The following is an 18759-nucleotide window of genomic DNA, read 5'->3' as shown; positions in this document are numbered from 1 at the left end:
ACGACATGCTTAACCGTTTCTCCTACTGAATTGCGGTTCTTCACGTCTTCGTGTACCGTCGATAGTTCTTGGTCGCAATTACCCGGTCCTGAATGGCTACCATAAAACCTTCTGTTTCCAAGAAGAGGTCACCTCGCACCAGTCACACGTTTGACGCTGCCTTATCGATTTGCTCGAGTTCCAGTTGATGGGGGTGCGTCCTATGCAACTCCTTCTGCTTCCACGTTACGATCTACGGTCTTGATGTCGCAGTTCAGCTGATCAAAACTTGATCTTAATGTCTGAAAATAAAGAATGCCAAAACAAAATCGAGCAGTATAATCAATGATCCCAGACCCTATCACATCAATCCAAAGAAGCATGCGTGATAGGAACTTGTGAGGATCAGAACCTATGTTGGACTTTACTTTCATGATGTGATCAAAAAACTTTGCAGTTCATCTTGACTTTTTGCTCATTTTTGCGTGGTGAACCAGCAGTTCATATTACATATAAACCTTCATAAAGTATACCCACTCATACCAATTTACCAAAGCGGACCACGTAACATCCAAAGATAACAGCAAGTTTTTTTTTATGTTTCTCCTTAGGATACACAAAATCGGAGGCGGGCTATCTGGTAGCGGTAAGCGCAGCACTGGATTTGATTGGGCGTTTAGCCCTCGGATATTTATCCGATCTGGATCTGTTCGACCGAAAGAAGGCTTACATTGTATGGTATGAACCGTTCAAATTCTACCCTCAAAGTCACAACTGTTTTCTAATTTTGTTTTCTCTTTCACAGTATATTGGGAGCCGGCACGGCCGTGCTGACGATCCCCACGAGCGACACGTGGGTCGTGATCGTGTGCAGTGCCGGATGCTACGGACTGTGCCTGGGAAGCTGGTACCTACTGATGCCGGTGCTGCTGGCCGACCTCTTCGGAACGGACCGGATCAGCTCGAGCTACGGGCTGGTGCGGATGTTTCAGAGTATTGGTGCTATCTCGGTGCCACCACTAGCAGGTTTATACTTCGATCCGTTTCGGACCCCCTAGTGATCCCCTAGTTTGAAAGGCTGTGTATCACAGAATGCACTAGGAACTAGGATCCGATGCGGTCGAAACCCAAGTCACTAACCACTGCCAAGCGAAATGGGCAGATTCTGTATCTTTTCCCTTTCTTTCTCTTTTCGTTCTCTTTTTTTCTTATATGCACATATATGATACCGTGTCTTCCGTTTCGCGCGTATGTGTGTGGTCTTCCTGGTCGCTGGTCAACGTCGTCACGATCGTCTCTTCCGCCCTCGTGTGATTCCGTTCGCTCGAAAAAACCTAATAAACCTAACTATAAACCAAAACCATATTACGCTCTTTGAACACATTTCAAAACCCAAAACTCTCCAGGTCTTCTGCGGGACTTGTCCGGTGGCTACGAGATCTGTTTCTACTGTATGGGTGTGTGCATGGTGCTCGGTAGTGTCCCGTTGCTTGTGGTCATTATCAAGGATACGCTGGCCCTTGTCGACAAGAAGCTCACGATGGATCGGGTCGCCTAATTGAGTGGAACTGCGAACGGCAACGGATGGCGGATGCGCAGCGGATGAATGTGAGATAAGTATACACTATATATTATTAACTACTACTAGGTATGAAATGCTCGTGTTATCGTAATAGTAATAATTCGAAAACCAAGCAACACACGAATAAAGAAATCACAAAAAAAAACCCTAGCTAAAATATTTGATGGGGACATTATTGGTTATTTCTTTTTCTAATAAAAGAGGGGGGACCTAAGCCGACTAATAAGACGACGGTTCTACAAAACCATGTACGTGTAAGCGCTATTATCGCGCACCTGACTTAAGAAATAAACTCTATTTTTAAGCGTATCTAGGTTCTAAGAAATTTGAAGAAAATAAAAGACTAGCGGTAAACGGTTTGAAGCGAAAAATATTAGATTTTCTTCCGTTTTTTTTGTACAGAAAGAAACTCCCGAGTTGTCATGTCTTCCTACGTTGTCAACTCACATGGACGGGCTTGGTAGTATAGCAGCTACCTCATCCTGAAGGTTCTGGGTTAAATTCCTGATCAGTCCCTTTACTTCTACTATACGCCTTTCTGTCTACTTTTTCTCTCTTCTCTATTCTCTACACAAATTTCCGCTTCCGGCTCTGACTTCCGGTTATCGACAAACACAGCATCAGTTTTGTTATGAGCCAGTTTCAGTTTTCTGAAGCTCATCAACTTTTCCGCTACTACGATCGAGTGGACTACACTTAATCCTACTTCTTCGATCGATTCACCGTAGACCTCCAACATAGCAGCGTCAGTGGAGCCAACGATGGCCACGTCCACCGAGAGCCTAGACTTCCACACCTCGTCGTACACCGTACATTCCGTAACATCGAACCCAGTACTGTATTTTGGAAATAGCTTCCGAGAATCTTGTACAAGTAGCCGGGTATTCTAAGACGCAGTAACGCTGCGGCAACAGCATCCCAACTGAATAAGCTCATGTCCCACTTTCTTATTCCTTACTTCCTGTCACAAACCCGGACGTCTGACTAGATTTCGACGTACATACTGACAATACTGCCCTTCATTTAAGAGGTTAACAACATCCTGACCTTGCGAGCGCCGCCTGGTAGCCCCTCATTTGACGGCTGCCTCGCCTCGCATGCTTAAGTTTGCGATTACTTATCGTAAGCAATCGCATCCGGCGTATCCTCACAAGTTCCTACCACATGCTTCCACGGGTTCAAGCGATGACAAAGACCGCCAGCTAAGAGTTGTGTGCTTAGCCTGGGCACTGTTGTCTTTCTGACTTCAGCTAGATTGAGGAGATACGGTCCGATCGTCTGTTCACCAAGGAGGTGCGGCTCAAACAACGTCTGTCCTGGCATCCAGCGGCTGAGTATGAAATGCTTCTCCACCGGAAGCTATACCTAAGGTGGCAGCTCCACCACGGTGGATAGAGGACCTTAGGCTAACAACCTAATGTTCGAATGAGTGTTATCAATTTTGTACCTTTTGATTCCGGCAGAATTAAAAGGAACAAACCTGATTACACTCATTCGAAGTAGGTATTCTGCTTAGAGGGTTCGAAAAGTCGGTACAAGAACCTAATGTTCCCGAAACTCAAAAACCGTTACAGAAACCTAAAACTGGACTGATACAACGACTTGATTGAGGTCCTTGCTGTTATTCGACTTCGAGAACGCAAAATCAATTATGGAGTCAAGTTGCAGTGCAGTTACCCTGATTGCAGAAAGCCCATTTCTGTTTTTATTGATGAGCCTCATGAACCACGCTCCATCCATGAGCTCTCCTGGCGCACTATCCCGGGAGGAAATGTGGTTTCCTACGCTGATACTTCACGCAAAGCTACCTCCTTCTGTTTCTGCTCCCCTTAGACAAGAACTAGCTTACTCGTTTCTTGCGAAAGGATTAACCTCGCCAACACCACTACTGATCTCTGATTATTATAGGTATTTAACCTCATTTTCGAATCCCACGAGTCACACGGGAAACAAAGTCCACCACACCTGAACGGATTCGGTAAGGGACGAATTGCCGTGAGAGATTGCCAGGTGCCTCACAGGGTTCCGTTAACGATTGAGCATCTTTTTCATTTCCTCGATCATTCGTTGCTCGGCACGGGTCGCATTGAAGCCTTGAATTGGGGTCCACCTGTTTGGTGGATTTTTTTCACCGGAACAGTTGATCCGTAGGAACGTCCACAGGGCTATTCAAAGCCGGCATCTTTTGTAGGAGATGACGACGTGAGGCGCAGCATGCCATGACATATTTGAATATAGAACGTATCACCATGGTAACGCGCATGGTGCGCATAGCATTAAGTTATGAGAAATAAATTTTCACTTTCAAGTTGTAGCTCATAGAACACACACGTGTTTTATTTCGCTGTCCGATCTACGGCCACTCCATTCCAATAACTTTAACATGCTTAACGGTACTCAAGTGTCAAGTTCTAAAGCATGTCAAAACCATGTGAACTACGGTACATCTATTGCGTGAACTAAGACAACGTTTCTGTATGAAATCCTTTTTCTTTATGGACATTTTTCTTAGTATGATTACATTTATAGTGACCGTTTTAGGAGCTTTTTTCTAATTGCTCTACTGTTTTTAATTTTGCGTCCAGGAAGTGTTCCTTAGTCGCTAAAAGTTGCTTGTACAACCACCATAGTTGGTATTATTTGGATCTCGATAGAATTCCCGGGGTCTCTATCAGCCATATGGATAAAGTTTTGAATCGCCAATCTCTAGGCGGCGGGAACTTTTCTAGATTTTTCTGGGCATAGTGTATCATTGTACTTGCCTCACAATATATAATTGTGCAATGGCAGGCAAAGAAAGCCCTTCAATTAATAACTGTGGAAGTGTGGAACACAAGTGGAAGAACACAAGTGGAAGATAAGGCAGGCCAAGTTCCAGTGGGAACGTAGAGCAACAACGAAGAAGAAGATATAATTCCTTCAGGTCTTCTCCTCCCGCTATTGAGAAGGTGATATGCTTATAATCTGAGAGAGATACCTCGTCAGATATGTATTGTTGTGTGCATTGGAAATTGATATGTCCGGTAACTTCCGGAATGAAAATGCTTTTCTTGTAGTTCTTAAGTAGTAGTTGCTTTATTGGAAGCCAAACTTAGAATGAATCAACCAGTGCAGATTCCTCTGCTTATATAATGGAGCAAAGGCTGCTATGATGATTAATTCGTGTTTAGAGTATTATTCAGTTGACGTGTAAATCCATTGATTGCTGTGATCCAACATTTCCCCCCTTAAGGTTTCGTCATCCAATAGGGCTTGAACCGGGCTGGTAGTTGAATCATGCGTCGTCCTCTTTCTAGGATTGGAGTCACAGGTTGGGCTGGTTGTGGTTCATCAATTGCATTCGGAGTTGGAGTCGGTTCATCCTCGGTTTCATCGGTTCCAGCAGCTTCTCCATCCGACATATCATCCGTCAAGATAGAATCTTCCAGATTATTGAGAGGTGGGTCATCAAGCGGTTGAATTGCAGGTTGAACTTGAGGAGCGACATCCGCTGGTGCTTCTGTCGGGACCGTTAATCCGAATCCATCGAAGAATATGGAAAGTGCAGATGGTTGGTTCTTTGAACTCTTGTCTGAAACACGACTCTTGAGTTGATTGGTGTGGGACCGTATTAAACGTTGTTGATCGTTCAGGAACACATTGTAGTTAACGTTCCCGATTTTCTCAATTACGGTTGCTGGTTCCCATCTCCAGGAATTCGTTGAATGAACCTTGGCATATACGGAATCGCCGTGCTGGAAATTCCTCTGGACTGCACCGTGCTTCTTATTGAAGGCGTCGTTTTGCTTTTTCCTGTCCCTGGATGCGGTTCCACGTTCACTCGGTCTGAGCATGGATTGTATGGTACGAATAGGTCTTCCGAACATGATTTCCGCCGGAGATCTACCTTCCAGGTCATTGGTGGGCGTTGAGCGATATACTTGCAAGAAAGTGCACAGTGCTTCTTCTAGTGTTTCTCCCCCTGAGCGAATCTTGCGGAGGCTTCTCTTCAAAGTATCCACGAATCTTTCAGCTAGTCCATTTGATTGCGGGTGATATGGAGCGATGCGAATGTGATGAATTCCTTGACTGGTGCAGAAAGTTTGAAATTCGTGACTTGAAAATTGGGTTCCGTTGTCTGACACGAGTACCTCTGGAACACCGAATGTAGCGAAGGTTTGATTCAGTAATTTGATTGTTGCTCTTGATGTCGTTGACTTGGTTACATGAACTTCTGGCCACTTGGAGTAGGGATCTGCTATCACGAGGAAATAGACTCCATCCACTGGACCAGCGTAATCGATGTGAATCCTCGACCAGGGTCTTGAAGGTACAGGCCAGGATTCCAATGTTGTCTTTGTAGGAGCCTTTCCTGCCGTTGCACACGGTGTACAGCGCTTGACGTAGTCCTCAATTTCTTGATCGATTCCGGGCCAGTATACAAAACTCCTTGCTATGGACTTCATGCGAACTATTCCCGGATGACCTCGATGAAATTGCTTCAGGATCCTTCGTCGAAATTCGTCAGAAACGACAACTCTGTCGCCAAGCATTATGCATCCGTCAACAATGGTGAGTGACTCGCGTCTGTGATAGTACGGTTGAACTGCAATGGGGAGATCCTTGGAACAATTTGGCCAACCTTCACGGATGTGTTTAGAAACGGTTTGGAGTGTAGTGTTTGTTGATGTAGCCTTCCGCAGTGCTGCAAACGAAACCGGAACCTTTTCTGCTGCGTCGGAGAGAATGCTTGAAAGATCTTCCTCAAGGTTGACCGCTGCGATTACGTATTCTTCCTCTGGCTGATTGGTTCGGTTGATGAGCCGTGAGAGCAAATCTGCGCATCCGAAATCGTTCGTTGATACATATTGAATCTCGAAATCGTAGTTCAGCATTGTGAGTGCCCATCGTTGTAGTCGATTTGCAGTGTGTAGCGGAATACCTTTCTTGGAACCGAAGATGGACAGCAGTGGTTTGTGGTCCGTCAGTAGTGTGAAATGCCGACCGAGCAAGTATTTATGGAACTTCGTTACCGCATATATTAACGCCAGTGCCTCCTTCTCCGGTTGTCCATAGTTCCGTTCCGCAGGTGCGAGCGTTCTTGAAGCGTGATGTATTGCCTTCATTTTGCCATCGGGAAACTGGTGAAAGATAACCGTGCCGATCCCTGTGTTTGATGCATCAGCTGCTACGATGATCGGTAGTTTTGGATCGTAGTGTGTCAAGAGCAAGTTTGATTGAAGTGTTTTCTTGAACTTGTAAAAAGCGTCCTGGCATTGTGGAGTCCATTGCCATTTTGATTCCTTCTTCAACAGCTGGTCCATCGGGTGACGCAATTCGTGTAGGTTGCGCACGAATCGTCCGTAGAAGTTGATAGCTCCTCCAAGATAGGATCGTAGTTCCGGAACGTTGGTTGGAGGTGGAATGGCTGCAATGGTCTTCACTTTCTCCGGATCAGGGCGGATGCCCTGACTGTCCACTACGTGTCCCAAGTAACCGAGTTGTGTTTGAAAGAATCGGCACTTCTCAGGTTTAACGTGGAAACCGTACTCCTTGAGGCGCTTGAAGAGCAGATTGAGTGATTCTGCGTGTGACTTCATGTCCTTGCTGAATACGATAGCGTCGTCAATGAATGTTCGTACACCAGGAATATCCGCAATCATTCCGTCCACCAGGCGTTGGAATGCCCCCGGTGCTGATTTTACCCCTGGAGCGAGACGGTTGAACCGGAACAGTCCACGATGAGTATTGATGGTGAGGAGCTTCTTGGAGTCGTCATCTACTTCAAGCTGCAGTGTAACCGATGGTTTCAAGCTTCAACTCGTAACTTTATCACGAGACATCAACAATCAATTTACCCTCTTAACTGCAACCCTGTGCTATGCTTACTGAGCTACAAGAAAGTCACTCTTTCTCCCAACACCCAACCTACGGTACCACTCACTATGAGGGAGTTTGTTAACAGCGGTGTGAACTGTGGCAAAAGACACTCAGCCGCAGGAGGCAGTCATAGGTAGGGCGAGGGGCATGGCACTCCCGAATACGAAATGCATGAACACGACGAATTCGGATTCGTTCGTGTGCCTTATGGAAAATTGTACGGTAGCGAGCTTGGCAAATAGCACTGTAACGATTATTCTGTCCCAACCGCTCAAGCAAGTAGAAAGTGCGCGACGGAAATTTAAACTACGAAGTACGCAAAAAGTGCGAGTGCATGGTGGTGATTTTTTTTTAACATGTTTTTTTTGCTCTTTAATCTGTAGGGCTAGTGCGGTTAGTACTTTCTTAAAGTAAAGTTAGTAAACTTAAAACTATCCAAGTACGGTTAAAGTGAGTTAGTGTATTAGAAGCTAAAAATGTATAGAAAACCTAAAATCTATTGTTCTTAAATCTAGGGTAAAGTGGCACATTATCGCCGAACACTTACCGTGCTCATCAAATTAGGATAGATCGTGAAAGAAAAAGGTAATTTCCATGCACTATTACAAATAAGCGGTTAATTGCGAAAAATAAAAAGTGGTTTGTGTGGTGGGTGTCAAAATTATGTGGCAAAATCTAATCGGCGTACATAGGTCCACGAGGGGCCTTTTTCTTTTATTTTAACAGCTTTTGTCTGGCGGAGACCATTCAAGTTGCCAGACAAAGAGACAAAAGGGACGGAAGCCTACCACGGAAGCGCCGATTGCCTTCAGAATCACCGCCATCTTGTCTGGAGGGCATAGGCCAGTAATCGCCATCTCGTTTGAAGAGCTTCGGGCCTAATCCCACGATTTGGGCAAACCAGTGCCTGAATTCAGGACCATTCGACGAGTTTCAAACGACCCTCAACGTTTGCTGGAATTTCCCCATCCGGCTGGGAATTTCGCATCATCTTTCCCCCTCCTCTAAAGGAACTTCTGTGAGTTGAGGCCGGAAATCTGCGCTGTTACCCTAGACCACCTCCGGGGTTCATCGTCGCCACTAGAAATCGCCCGGTTTCGGAAAGCAGCCACCGCTAGAAATTGCCCACATAAACCAAAACCCACGCAAAACCGCAAGTAAAATGTAAAATGTGACGTCACAATTAGAATAAGCTAAAACCCAAAAGTTTATATATTTGTAAAATTGTTAATATATGTATGTGCATGAGAAAATTGAGTTTAAAGGCATTTTAATGTGTCGAAAAATCTCACCACTGTGCTATATTGGTCCCGTTTATCCCGAACTCGAAAGGAGTTTTCATGCCTCCCTCGCTAGAGTGATTTAGTCAGAAGATTTTTTACAGTGTGGCTTTTGAGCGAAAGGTAAACCATAAGACGCTATTCGTGGGTGTTATCCTTCAGCAGTACTTATGGATATAGCCTCATTATGAGTTCCCGCTGGAGATGGATTTCTGAGTGTAGTTGAGTTGTTGTACTGATCCAGCATTCCGACCCTGTGATTACTGTATCCACTGAGCTTAGTACCGGGGGGGTTACAAATTGGCGCCCAACAAGAAAGTAAAAATAATTCGGTTACAGCATCTCTCTGCACCCGTGCGGGGGAGGAGAAAACAGTGTTATACTGTTTTAGGAAACTTGTTGCGTTCTTCGAACGGCAAGTGAGAGCAAGTGGGACGGTTTTGTTCCGTGCTTGCAATCAATTAGAATATCAAATTTTCAATAAGACTCTGTGTCTGAGTAGCTTTATAGGTTATCAAATTTAGCGTTGTAAGGCCCCTGGGCCGTGTAAATAGTATTCATTGATTTGTTTTGTTGGCATGTTGTAGGGGTTGAAGTTGATTGTTATTTATGATTTATTTATTTATTTTTGTATGATTTTATACGTAGTTCGGGACAGTGTTCAAGGTGTTTACAGTGTTTCAACGATAATTAGTGAGCCCTAGTGCCACATAGGCCGCTTTAAAATCGTCCTGGAGTTCGATTAACGTTAATCGTGACTGAGAAGGGTTAGTACTGTTGGATAGAAGAGTGAGTCTGAATAGGGCACAGACGCTGATCTGGCCGTGGTGCGAACACTGGTTATCATTGAAAAACTATAATCACCTAGAACACTCCCAAGCATGGAATCGGAGATAGAAATGAAATACCAATCCCTCTTAGTTCATCACTTGGAAAAAGAGGAGGTGGAGTTTGAGCTTCAGATCCGGACGGTTCCTTTTGAAAAAAATGAAAGTGTAGCAGTTCTTAGGAGACGTCTACGGGACACTCTCAAAAAGGAAAAGGGCCATCCAAAAGATTTAGATTTTTCCAAATGTGAAGGACGTACTATAGACGGCGAGATTGCACTAATAGATAAAGCAATTAAGGAGATATGTGATTGTTTGGAAAAGAGAAGAACTTTTGAAGGAGTGAAAGATTCGTTAAAAACACGATTAGTGCATTATTTTGTTCGGTGTTGCGCTATACAATCTTCTGCGGAGGAGGATAATGATTTGGAAGATCTGGATAAACTCGTTAGTACCATTCGCCAATTATATAGTACGCACTTCACGATTTTTACTCCTATCGATTCAATTCGAAAGGAAGTCATGCTCCAGATATCCAACTCATTGACGCAATTAAATTTATCGAAACAAGGAATGTCTAAAGTACCGAGTGTGTCCAGAGAAACCCAAACGGACGATACGGACATAGGTAATCTGGATAGTGAAGCCGATAAACGAGATAGCCGAAGTAATCTTTCTCGGCGGCAGCTGCTATCAAATTTAGAGCCGGTAGAATCCACGTCTCTAGCTGCTCCTTTCGGTCGTTTCCAACCATCGGGATCAGGCTTAGCTAGAAAGCATTCTACCGAACCAGAACGGATGTTGAGACGATTTCGGTTGTCGGGGGCACACGACGACTTCGAACAAGATTCTGACTCTTCGCTATCATGCTCACCACCACGAGGGTCGAAGTCCAGGCCGAGAAGGTCAAATGCAAGGCGTAGTAGACCAGTCTCAGAGTGGAACCTTCGCTATGATGGTAGGGATGGAGGTCGAGATTTGATGAAATTTATACGCGAAGTAGAATTTTATGCAAAGTCGGAAGATGTCTCCGATAAGGAACTATTCCGCTCCGCAATTCATCTCTTTTCGGGTTTAGCGAAGCTGTGGTTTATGTCTGGGGTGGAGAATGAAGATTTTACGACCTGGAAAGATTTGGTGACCGAAATGAAAAAAGAATTTTTGAGCCCTGATCATGATCATGTGAGTGAGGTCAGAGCCATTGATAGAAAGCAGAGGTCGAAGGAAAAATTTCAAGATTTTTTCTTCGACATACAGAAAATTTTCAATTCGTTAACTAAACCAATTTCAGAGAAGAAAAAGTTTGAGATTGTGTTTCGCAATCTCAGAGCTGACTATAAGGGCCATGTCGTTGCTGCTCAGATCGACAATTTGGCAGATTTGAAAGCCTTTGGCCGAAAACTTGATGCCACGTTTTGGTTCAAGTATGAATCTCGTAGCCAGGATGATCAAGTTAACAAAAGCCGTACCCAAGTGAATGAGTTGAAGTCTTATCAAAAACAGAAACCCTTTAGTGACAAAAGCCGACCAGTACAGAAAGATTCGCCTAAACCATTGGAGGAAAGAGTTACCAAAAAGACTCATAGTGAAGACCAGCCCTCTGAGAAAACTAAAAGTTCGGGTAGCACACCTGACGGTTTGAAAACTTTGGTGGAGAAATACGTCCCTCTTCGGCCAGGAACGTGTTTTAACTGTCGTTTACCCGGCCATCACCAAAACGAGTGTGACCGGCCCAAACATAAATTTTGCTATAAATGCGGATTTATGAATGTGGAGACTAAGTCCTGTCCATGGTGTGAAAAAAACGCCTAGGTACCCGTCTGAAGGGGCAGACGGATGAAAAGGTTAGAGCCAAATCCCCAGAGAAATATATAGTAGATCTTGAGTCGTTAGGTTGGAGAAGAGTTGAGAATGGTGAATATACCCAATCATCAAAGATGGAAATCAACGAACAGTTCTTAAAATTGTCAAATGATGACAGACCGTTTGTAAAAGTTGAAATTCTAGGAATTCCCAGGGTAGGTTTACTGGACAGCGGAGCAAATCGTACAGTTTTGGGCTCAGGTGCAAATTTCCTCATCAAAGCCTGCAAATTAACAATACAACCGGTTAATATAGACATCACCACTGCAAGTGGACAAAACCTAGAGGTCGTTGGCTGCGTAGAGCTGCCAATTACTTTTGGATCAGTAACGAAAATTGTATCCGCCTTGGTGATCCCCTCTGTTAAACGAGGACTGATCTTAGGATCTGATTTCTGGCGATCGTTCGGAATAGTGCCGACGATAACGCCCTTTAAAGATCCTATTTCGATAGAAGAACTGCAGGAACCTATTTTCGAGACTACGCTAACTGAAGATCAGTTAGCTAAGCTTGAAGAAGTAAAACAATTATTTAAACCTGCTGTGGATGGTCAATTAGAAACCACTTCCATGATTAATCACAGGATAGAACTGTCGGAAGAGACAAAGAAACTTCCGCCGGTCCGTATCAATCCGTTTCCGACCTCCCCAGCCAGGCAGGACAAGATCAACCAAGAACTTGATTCCATGCTGAAGAGCGGAATTATAGAAAGATCATATAGTGATTGGGCATTACGATTGATCCCCGTTGACAAGCCAGACGGTTCAGTACGGCTTTGTCTAGATGCTCGGAAACTTAACGAGCGAACTGTCCGGGACTCCTACCCTCTCCCCCACGCTGATAGAATTTTGAGTAGACTGGGCCCCAGTCGGTACATATCGACGATAGATTTATCGAAGGCCTTTTTACAAGTGCCTCTTCATCCTCGTTCGAGGAAATATACAGCTTTCTCAGTGTTGGGGAGGGGGCTGTTCCAGTTCACTCGGATGCCCTTCGGTCTAATGAATAGTCCGGCAACCTTAGCACGGCTGATGGACCGAGTATTGGGAGGGAGTGAACTGGAACCAAACGTGTTTGTTTATCTCGATGACATCATCGTGATAAGCAACACGTTTGAAGAGCATCTGGACAGGCTCAGGGATTTGGCAGCTAGACTCCGAGTGGCAAACCTGTCTATAAATTTACAGAAATCTAAATTCTGCGTATCGGAGGTCGCATATTTGGGGTACATTCTTGGACAAACGGGGATCCGTCCCAATCCGGAGCGTATAGAAGCAATTGTTAATTTCGAGAGGCCAAAATCCCTAAGGGCGGTACGCCGGTTTCTAGGGATGTGTAATTATTACAGACGGTTTATTGCGTCGTTTAGTGAAATTGTAAAACCCTTAACGGACCTCCTCAAAGACCATCCCAAAGCGGTAAAGTGGAATGAGGCCACTGAATCCTCCTTTGTAAAAATTAAAGAAATGTTGATAAGTGCTCCGATTCTAACAAATCCGGACTTTAACAGACCATTTTGTATTCACTGCGATGCCAGTGATTCTGCAGTGGCAGGCGTCCTAACGCAGAAGTATGATGAGATCGATAGACCTATAGCATATTTCTCGCAAAAGCTAAGCACAACTCAGCAACGGTATGCTGCTACCGAGAAGGAAGCTTTAGCGGTTCTAAGCTCTCTTGAACGGTTCCGGTGTTATGTCGAAGGGTCGCGATTTTCGGTCATTACCGACGCGTCCGCACTAACTTTTATTCTTAGAAGCAACTGGAAGATCTCATCGCGGTTGTGCAGATGGAGTCTTCAACTACAAAAATATGATATGGAAATTATTCATCGAAAAGGGGTCGATAACATTGTACCGGACGCCCTGTCCAGATCACTGGAAGAGATCAGCGCTAATTCGACTAATTCGGACTGGTACAATTATATGTGTCGGAAAGTCCAGGAAGAACCGGAAGGTTTTAAAGATTTCCGTGTTGAAAACGGAATTCTGAAGAAGTTTGTCTCAAATCCGGATAACGTTGATTACCGATTTGAGTGGAAAATATGCATTCCATTTGAGCTAAGGGAAAAGATCTTATTTGAAGAGCATGATGAAGCGGTTCATTTAGGCTATGAAAAAACCCTAGCTCGAATCAGGAAAAGATATTATTGGCCGCATATGGCTAAAGAGGTGAAGTCCTATGTAAAAAAATGCACAATTTGTCAAGAGAGCAAGCCCAGTAACCAATCGCAGCATCCAATTATGGGGAGGCAAAGAGTAACCACAAAACCTTTCCAAATAGTGGCCATAGATTACATACAGTCGTTACCTAGAAGTAAGTTAGGAAACTGCCACCTACTAATAGTGATGGATCTCTTTTCAAAATATAGTTTGCTGTTTCCGGTTCGCAAGATTTCCACAACCTCGGTGATCAAAATTTTAGAGGAAAACTGGTTCCGTCGATACGGAGTACCCGAATGTTTGATTTCGGACAATGCTTCAACCTTTCTGTCGAAAGAGTTCAAGTCCCTGCTGGAGAAATATAATATTCAACATTGGGCTAATTCACGACATCATAGTCAAGCAAATCCCGTTGAAAGACTAAATCGAACCGTCAACGCTTGTATCCGAACTTACGTCCGGGAAAACCAAACCCTGTGGGACAGCCGAATCTCAGAAGTGGAACATGTCCTAAATACCACACCCCACAGTTCCACAGGATTTTCTCCTTATAAGATCCTTTTTGGCCACGAAGTCACTGGGAGAGGCGATGAACATAGGGTAGACAGGGATAAAGTAGACGTTTCGGATGCTGAAAGACTCGAAAACAAGCTTAAAATCGATCAATCTATTCGAGACATGGTTGTCAAGAACTTACATAAACAATACACCAAAAACTCACAATATTACAATCTACGTAGGAAACATATTGCTCCGGTGTACTCAGTTGGCCAAAAAGTATATGAAAACGAAACTTTAAACAGTCTTCTGCCATAGATAAATTTAATGCGAAGCTTGCACCGTCGTACATTCCTTGCATGGTCAAAGCCCGGGTGGGGACGAGTTCCTACGAGCTGACAGATGATGCAGGCAAATCCCTAGGAATCTTCTCCGCCGCGGATCTGAAGCCTCGAACCTGAAAACAAACAAGAACATTTACCAGTTAGATCTCCTGATTTTTGTCAATGAAATATTGACGTTTTAATTAAAATCAACACAGAATACTTAGCTGCAACTGCTGAAGAATCGTTCACTTTAAAACAGAAGTCACTCCGGTACTGCAGACTGGATACTGAAACACTAGAGAACGAAGAGATTAGAACCAATGTTTTGATTGCAGAATGCAATTTGAAACTGATTGGGGACGGAGGTCAATTACCTGGAACGGAAGTTTCCTTGATCCTCGGAATGTTTATTGCGGTTGAAATCCCTATAAAACAGTACAAGTGCCATCAAAACCGATCAATGAATAACAAATACCGGATTTCGACCCGTTTTAGAGCGCTCAAACGAAGTAAACTTTTCGCGAATTGATGAAATTTTTGTAAACATAGGAGACAATTGACAGATGTAGTAACTCACATTATGAGAGATTGTTTAGCAAGAATCCTATTTTTTTTGCTCTTTCCATGTAGAAAGAGAGAACCAAAACAAAGAAGAGATTGTAGTCAGCGGCTAAAATAGTTTGGTTTTACACATGGTAAAAACCGGCAAACAAAATGACCTTCTGTGTTGAAAACGAGTTAGCTGGTAAAGTTCTAGCAAGTTTTATGTCGTTTTCTTCCCGGTCGGGGAGGTATTGTAACCGATGGTTTCAAGCTTCAACTCGTAACTTTATCACGAGACATCAACAATCAATTTACCCTCTTAACTGCAACCCTGTGCTATGCTTACTGAGCTACAAGAAAGTCACTCTTTCTCCCAACACCCAACCTACGGTACCACTCACTATGAGGGAGTTTGTTAACAGCGGTGTGAACTGTGGCAAAAGACACTCAGCCGCAGGAGGCAGTCATAGGTAGGGCGAGGGGCATGGCACTCCCGAATACGAAATGCATGAACACGACGAATTCGGATTCGTTCGTGTGCCTTATGGAAAATTGTACGGTAGCGAGCTTGGCAAATAGCACTGTAACGATTATTCTGTCCCAACCGCTCAAGCAAGTAGAAAGTGCGCGACGGAAATTTAAACTACGAAGTACGCAAAAAGTGCGAGTGCATGGTGGTGATTTTTTTTTAACATGTTTTTTTTGCTCTTTAATCTGTAGGGCTAGTGCGGTTAGTACTTTCTTAAAGTAAAGTTAGTAAACTTAAAACTATCCAAGTACGGTTAAAGTGAGTTAGTGTATTAGAAGCTAAAAATGTATAGAAAACCTAAAATCTATTGTTCTTAAATCTAGGGTAAAGTGGCACATTATCGCCGAACACTTACCGTGCTCATCAAATTAGGATAGATCGTGAAAGAAAAAGGTAATTTCCATGCACTATTACAAATAAGCGGTTAATTGCGAAAAATAAAAAGTGGTTTGTGTGGTGGGTGTCAAAATTATGTGGCAAAATCTAATCGGCGTACATAGGTCCACGAGGGGCCTTTTTCTTTTATTTTAACAGCTTTTGTCTGGCGGAGACCATTCAAGTTGCCAGACAAAGAGACAAAAGGGACGGAAGCCTACCACGGAAGCGCCGATTGCCTTCAGAATCACCGCCATCTTGTCTGGAGGGCATAGGCCAGTAATCGCCATCTCGTTTGAAGAGCTTCGGGCCTAATCCCACGATTTGGGCAAACCAGTGCCTGAATTCAGGACCATTCGACGAGTTTCAAACGACCCTCAACGTTTGCTGGAATTTCCCCATCCGGCTGGGAATTTCGCATCATCTTTCCCCCTCCTCTAAAGGAACTTCTGTGAGTTGAGGCCGGAAATCTGCGCTGTTACCCTAGACCACCTCCGGGGTTCATCGTCGCCACTAGAAATCGCCCGGTTTCGGAAAGCAGCCACCGCTAGAAATTGCCCACATAAACCAAAACCCACGCAAAACCGCAAGTAAAATGTAAAATGTGACGTCACAATTAGAATAAGCTAAAACCCAAAAGTTTATATATTTGTAAAATTGTTAATATATGTATGTGCATGAGAAAATTGAGTTTAAAGGCATTTTAATGTGTCGAAAAATCTCACCACTGTGCTATATTGGTCCCGTTTATCCCGAACTCGAAAGGAGTTTTCATGCCTCCCTCGCTAGAGTGATTTAGTCAGAAGATTTTTTACAGTGTGGCTTTTGAGCGAAAGGTAAACCATAAGACGCTATTCGTGGGTGTTATCCTTCAGCAGTACTTATGGATATAGCCTCATTATGAGTTCCCGCTGGAGATGGATTTCTGAGTGTAGTTGAGTTGTTGTACTGATCCAGCATTCCGACCCTGTGATTACTGTATCCACTGAGCTTAGTACCGGGGGGGTTACAGCAGGTACGCGTCGGAAAGATCAATTATGCTGAAGACGGTACTGCCGTTGAGCTGCGCGAATATTTCCTCCGGCGTCGGAAGCGGGTAGTGATTTGCCTCGAGTGCTTCGTTGAGTCCCGTTGAGTAGTCCGCGCAGATGCGAACTCGGCCGTTTGGTTTGCGTACCGCCACAATAGGAGCAGCCCACTCGGAAAAGTCGACGGGTTCGATGATGCCCAACGTTTGCAATCTTGTGAGTTCGGCATCGACCAATGGAACGGTGTTGAAAGGAACTGGCCGCTTGGGGCAGAAAACAGGCTTTGCATCCGGCTTCAGGAAAAGCTTCACCTTCATTTTCTTGCAATGCCCCAGAGAATAGTCGAAAACGTCCTTGTGCTTCGCTTGGAATTCACGGATTTGATGATCGATTGTCTTCGTCCTGACTTGATTGCAGACCGAATCGATGGGAACCGACCACAGCTGGAACAGCTCAATCCAGTCGATGCCTAGCAGGTTGAGGTTTGCAGCCGTTGTGACGAAACATCTTCCTTGAGCAGTCTTACCGTTGATACTGACTTCGCACTGGAATTCTCCTAGCAATTGGAGCGGTTTTCCGGACGCATTCATCGCTTCAATCGTTGGTTTCTTAATCGCTGGTTTTCCGAGGTAGTTCCATGTTTGCTGTGAGATCACTGTAATGTCGCTTGCTGTATCCAGTTGTAGCTTGGTTGCCACGCCGTTGATGAATGTGGGCACGTACTTCCGTTTGCTGGAGTGTTGAGCGATGTGATTCACTATGTAAACGCCACGGGTTTTCGCTTGACGGAATTTCTTGGACTTGTTCATTCATTTCTCCTTGGCTGGAACTGACTTCGGCTTGGACAGGCAGCCACAGTAGCCTTCCTTGTGGCCAACACGATTGCACTGTTTGCACTGATGATCCGAGAAAGGACAATCCCGAACATAGTGCATTTGGCCGCATTGCCAGCAAGGTGTACGAGGAACTTTACCTTCCGGCTTCGAAGACTGCTGTTGACGTGAATTTCCCTTCTTCTCCTGGACGGCGTGCACTGATGATTTCGAACTTGATTGATGCTCGATGATGGATGTGTCCGCCTTCAAATTGATGAGCCGTTGATAGTCGTCAATGAGGTTCTGGAGAGTAACGGGATTTTCTGGTGTCTCGCCTTCGATCCGGGAAAGTAGCCTGGCTCGGATGTCGGTGTAGCTATGACCTTTCAGACCACAGACAAACACCAAACACTTGAATTGATCAATTTTCATGTTCTTGAAATCGAAATCCTCACATGCTCGATTCACCTTGCCTCCGTAGCTGATAATGTCTTCGGCTTCTGACTTGACAAGCTGCAGGCAGTGGAAACGCTTGTTGAATGTTGAGGTTTGAGCTCCAAAAATTTTCTTGAGGATTTCGACGGTGTCCGCAAAATTGACATGCTTGGGAAGCTTCGGCAGAATGTAGTTGACGTATCGGGTGTGCGAGGGTGTATCCAACTTCCTTAGCAGCAATCGTACCTTGGCGGCATCTTCCAGATTCTTGGCATCCGAATCAAAGAGGTCCACGTACCGGCTGTACCACTTGTCAAAAGTAATTCCATTTTCCGGATCGAAAGAAAACTCACTGATGTTCGTAGCCAAGGCTTCTAGGGTTTGCTCCGGGTTACTGGGTGTTGGTTGCGCCAGCTTCTGTAGGAGTTCCGCCATCTGGAGTATTGCTTGCTGAAGGTCTGCCATTGCTTCGGGTTCTCGTCGCCAAATTGATATGTCCGGTAACTTCCGGAATGAAAATGCTTTTCTTGTAGTTCTTAAGTAGTAGTTGCTTTATTGGAAGCCAAACTTAGAATGAATCAACCAGTGCAGATTCCTCTGCTTATATAATGGAGCAAAGGCTGCTATGATGATTAATTCGTGTTTAGAGTATTATTCA

At 44.4% G+C, this 18759-nt stretch overlaps 2 protein-coding genes across 2 annotated transcripts in view; one reads left to right on the top strand and one right to left on the bottom strand.

Moving 5' to 3' along the window:
- The window catches only part of LOC109401182 (uncharacterized), a 124259-nt gene extending 122325 nt beyond the window's left edge, over nucleotides 1–1934 (top strand). Inside the window, exons 8-10 of the mRNA XM_029856282.2 lie at nucleotides 591–717; nucleotides 785–1005; nucleotides 1386–1934. Coding sequence (XP_029712142.2) covers nucleotides 591–717; nucleotides 785–1005; nucleotides 1386–1537 — 500 coding nt within the window. The 3' untranslated portion in view covers nucleotides 1538–1934. The remainder of the gene's footprint in view (nucleotides 1–590; nucleotides 718–784; nucleotides 1006–1385) is intronic.
- Nucleotides 1935–4788: 2854 nt separating this feature from the next.
- Nucleotides 4789–18071, bottom strand: LOC134290826 (uncharacterized protein K02A2.6-like). Its single transcript, XM_062858031.1, has 2 exons — nucleotides 16834–18071; nucleotides 4789–7354 (listed from the first exon to the last, which is right to left on the bottom strand). Exons 1-2 carry the CDS (start codon nucleotides 17658–17660, stop codon nucleotides 4789–4791), a joined length of 3393 nt encoding a protein of 1130 aa, XP_062714015.1. The 5' UTR covers nucleotides 17661–18071.
- Between the last annotated feature and the right edge of the window lie 688 nt (nucleotides 18072–18759).

Source organism: Aedes albopictus, chromosome 3 (genome assembly GCF_035046485.1).
Source record: "Aedes albopictus strain Foshan chromosome 3, AalbF5, whole genome shotgun sequence".
NCBI lineage: Eukaryota > Metazoa > Arthropoda > Insecta > Diptera > Culicidae > Aedes > Aedes albopictus.
The sequence above is the reverse complement of the archived record's forward strand: the minus strand, read 5'-3'. Positions and strand labels throughout refer to the sequence as shown.

What these genes read in the sequence shown, in the direction of transcription:
- LOC134290826 (XM_062858031.1), bottom strand. Translation starts at nt 17,660, where the DNA reads ATGAACAAGTCCAAGAAATTCCGTCAAGCGAAAACCCGTGGCGTTTAC. An exon ending in CTTTCCGACGCGTACCTGCT is followed by an intron (nt 7,355 to 16,833) that starts GTAACCCCCCCG and finishes TACGAGTTGAAG; the next exon opens with CTTGAAACCATCGGTTACAC.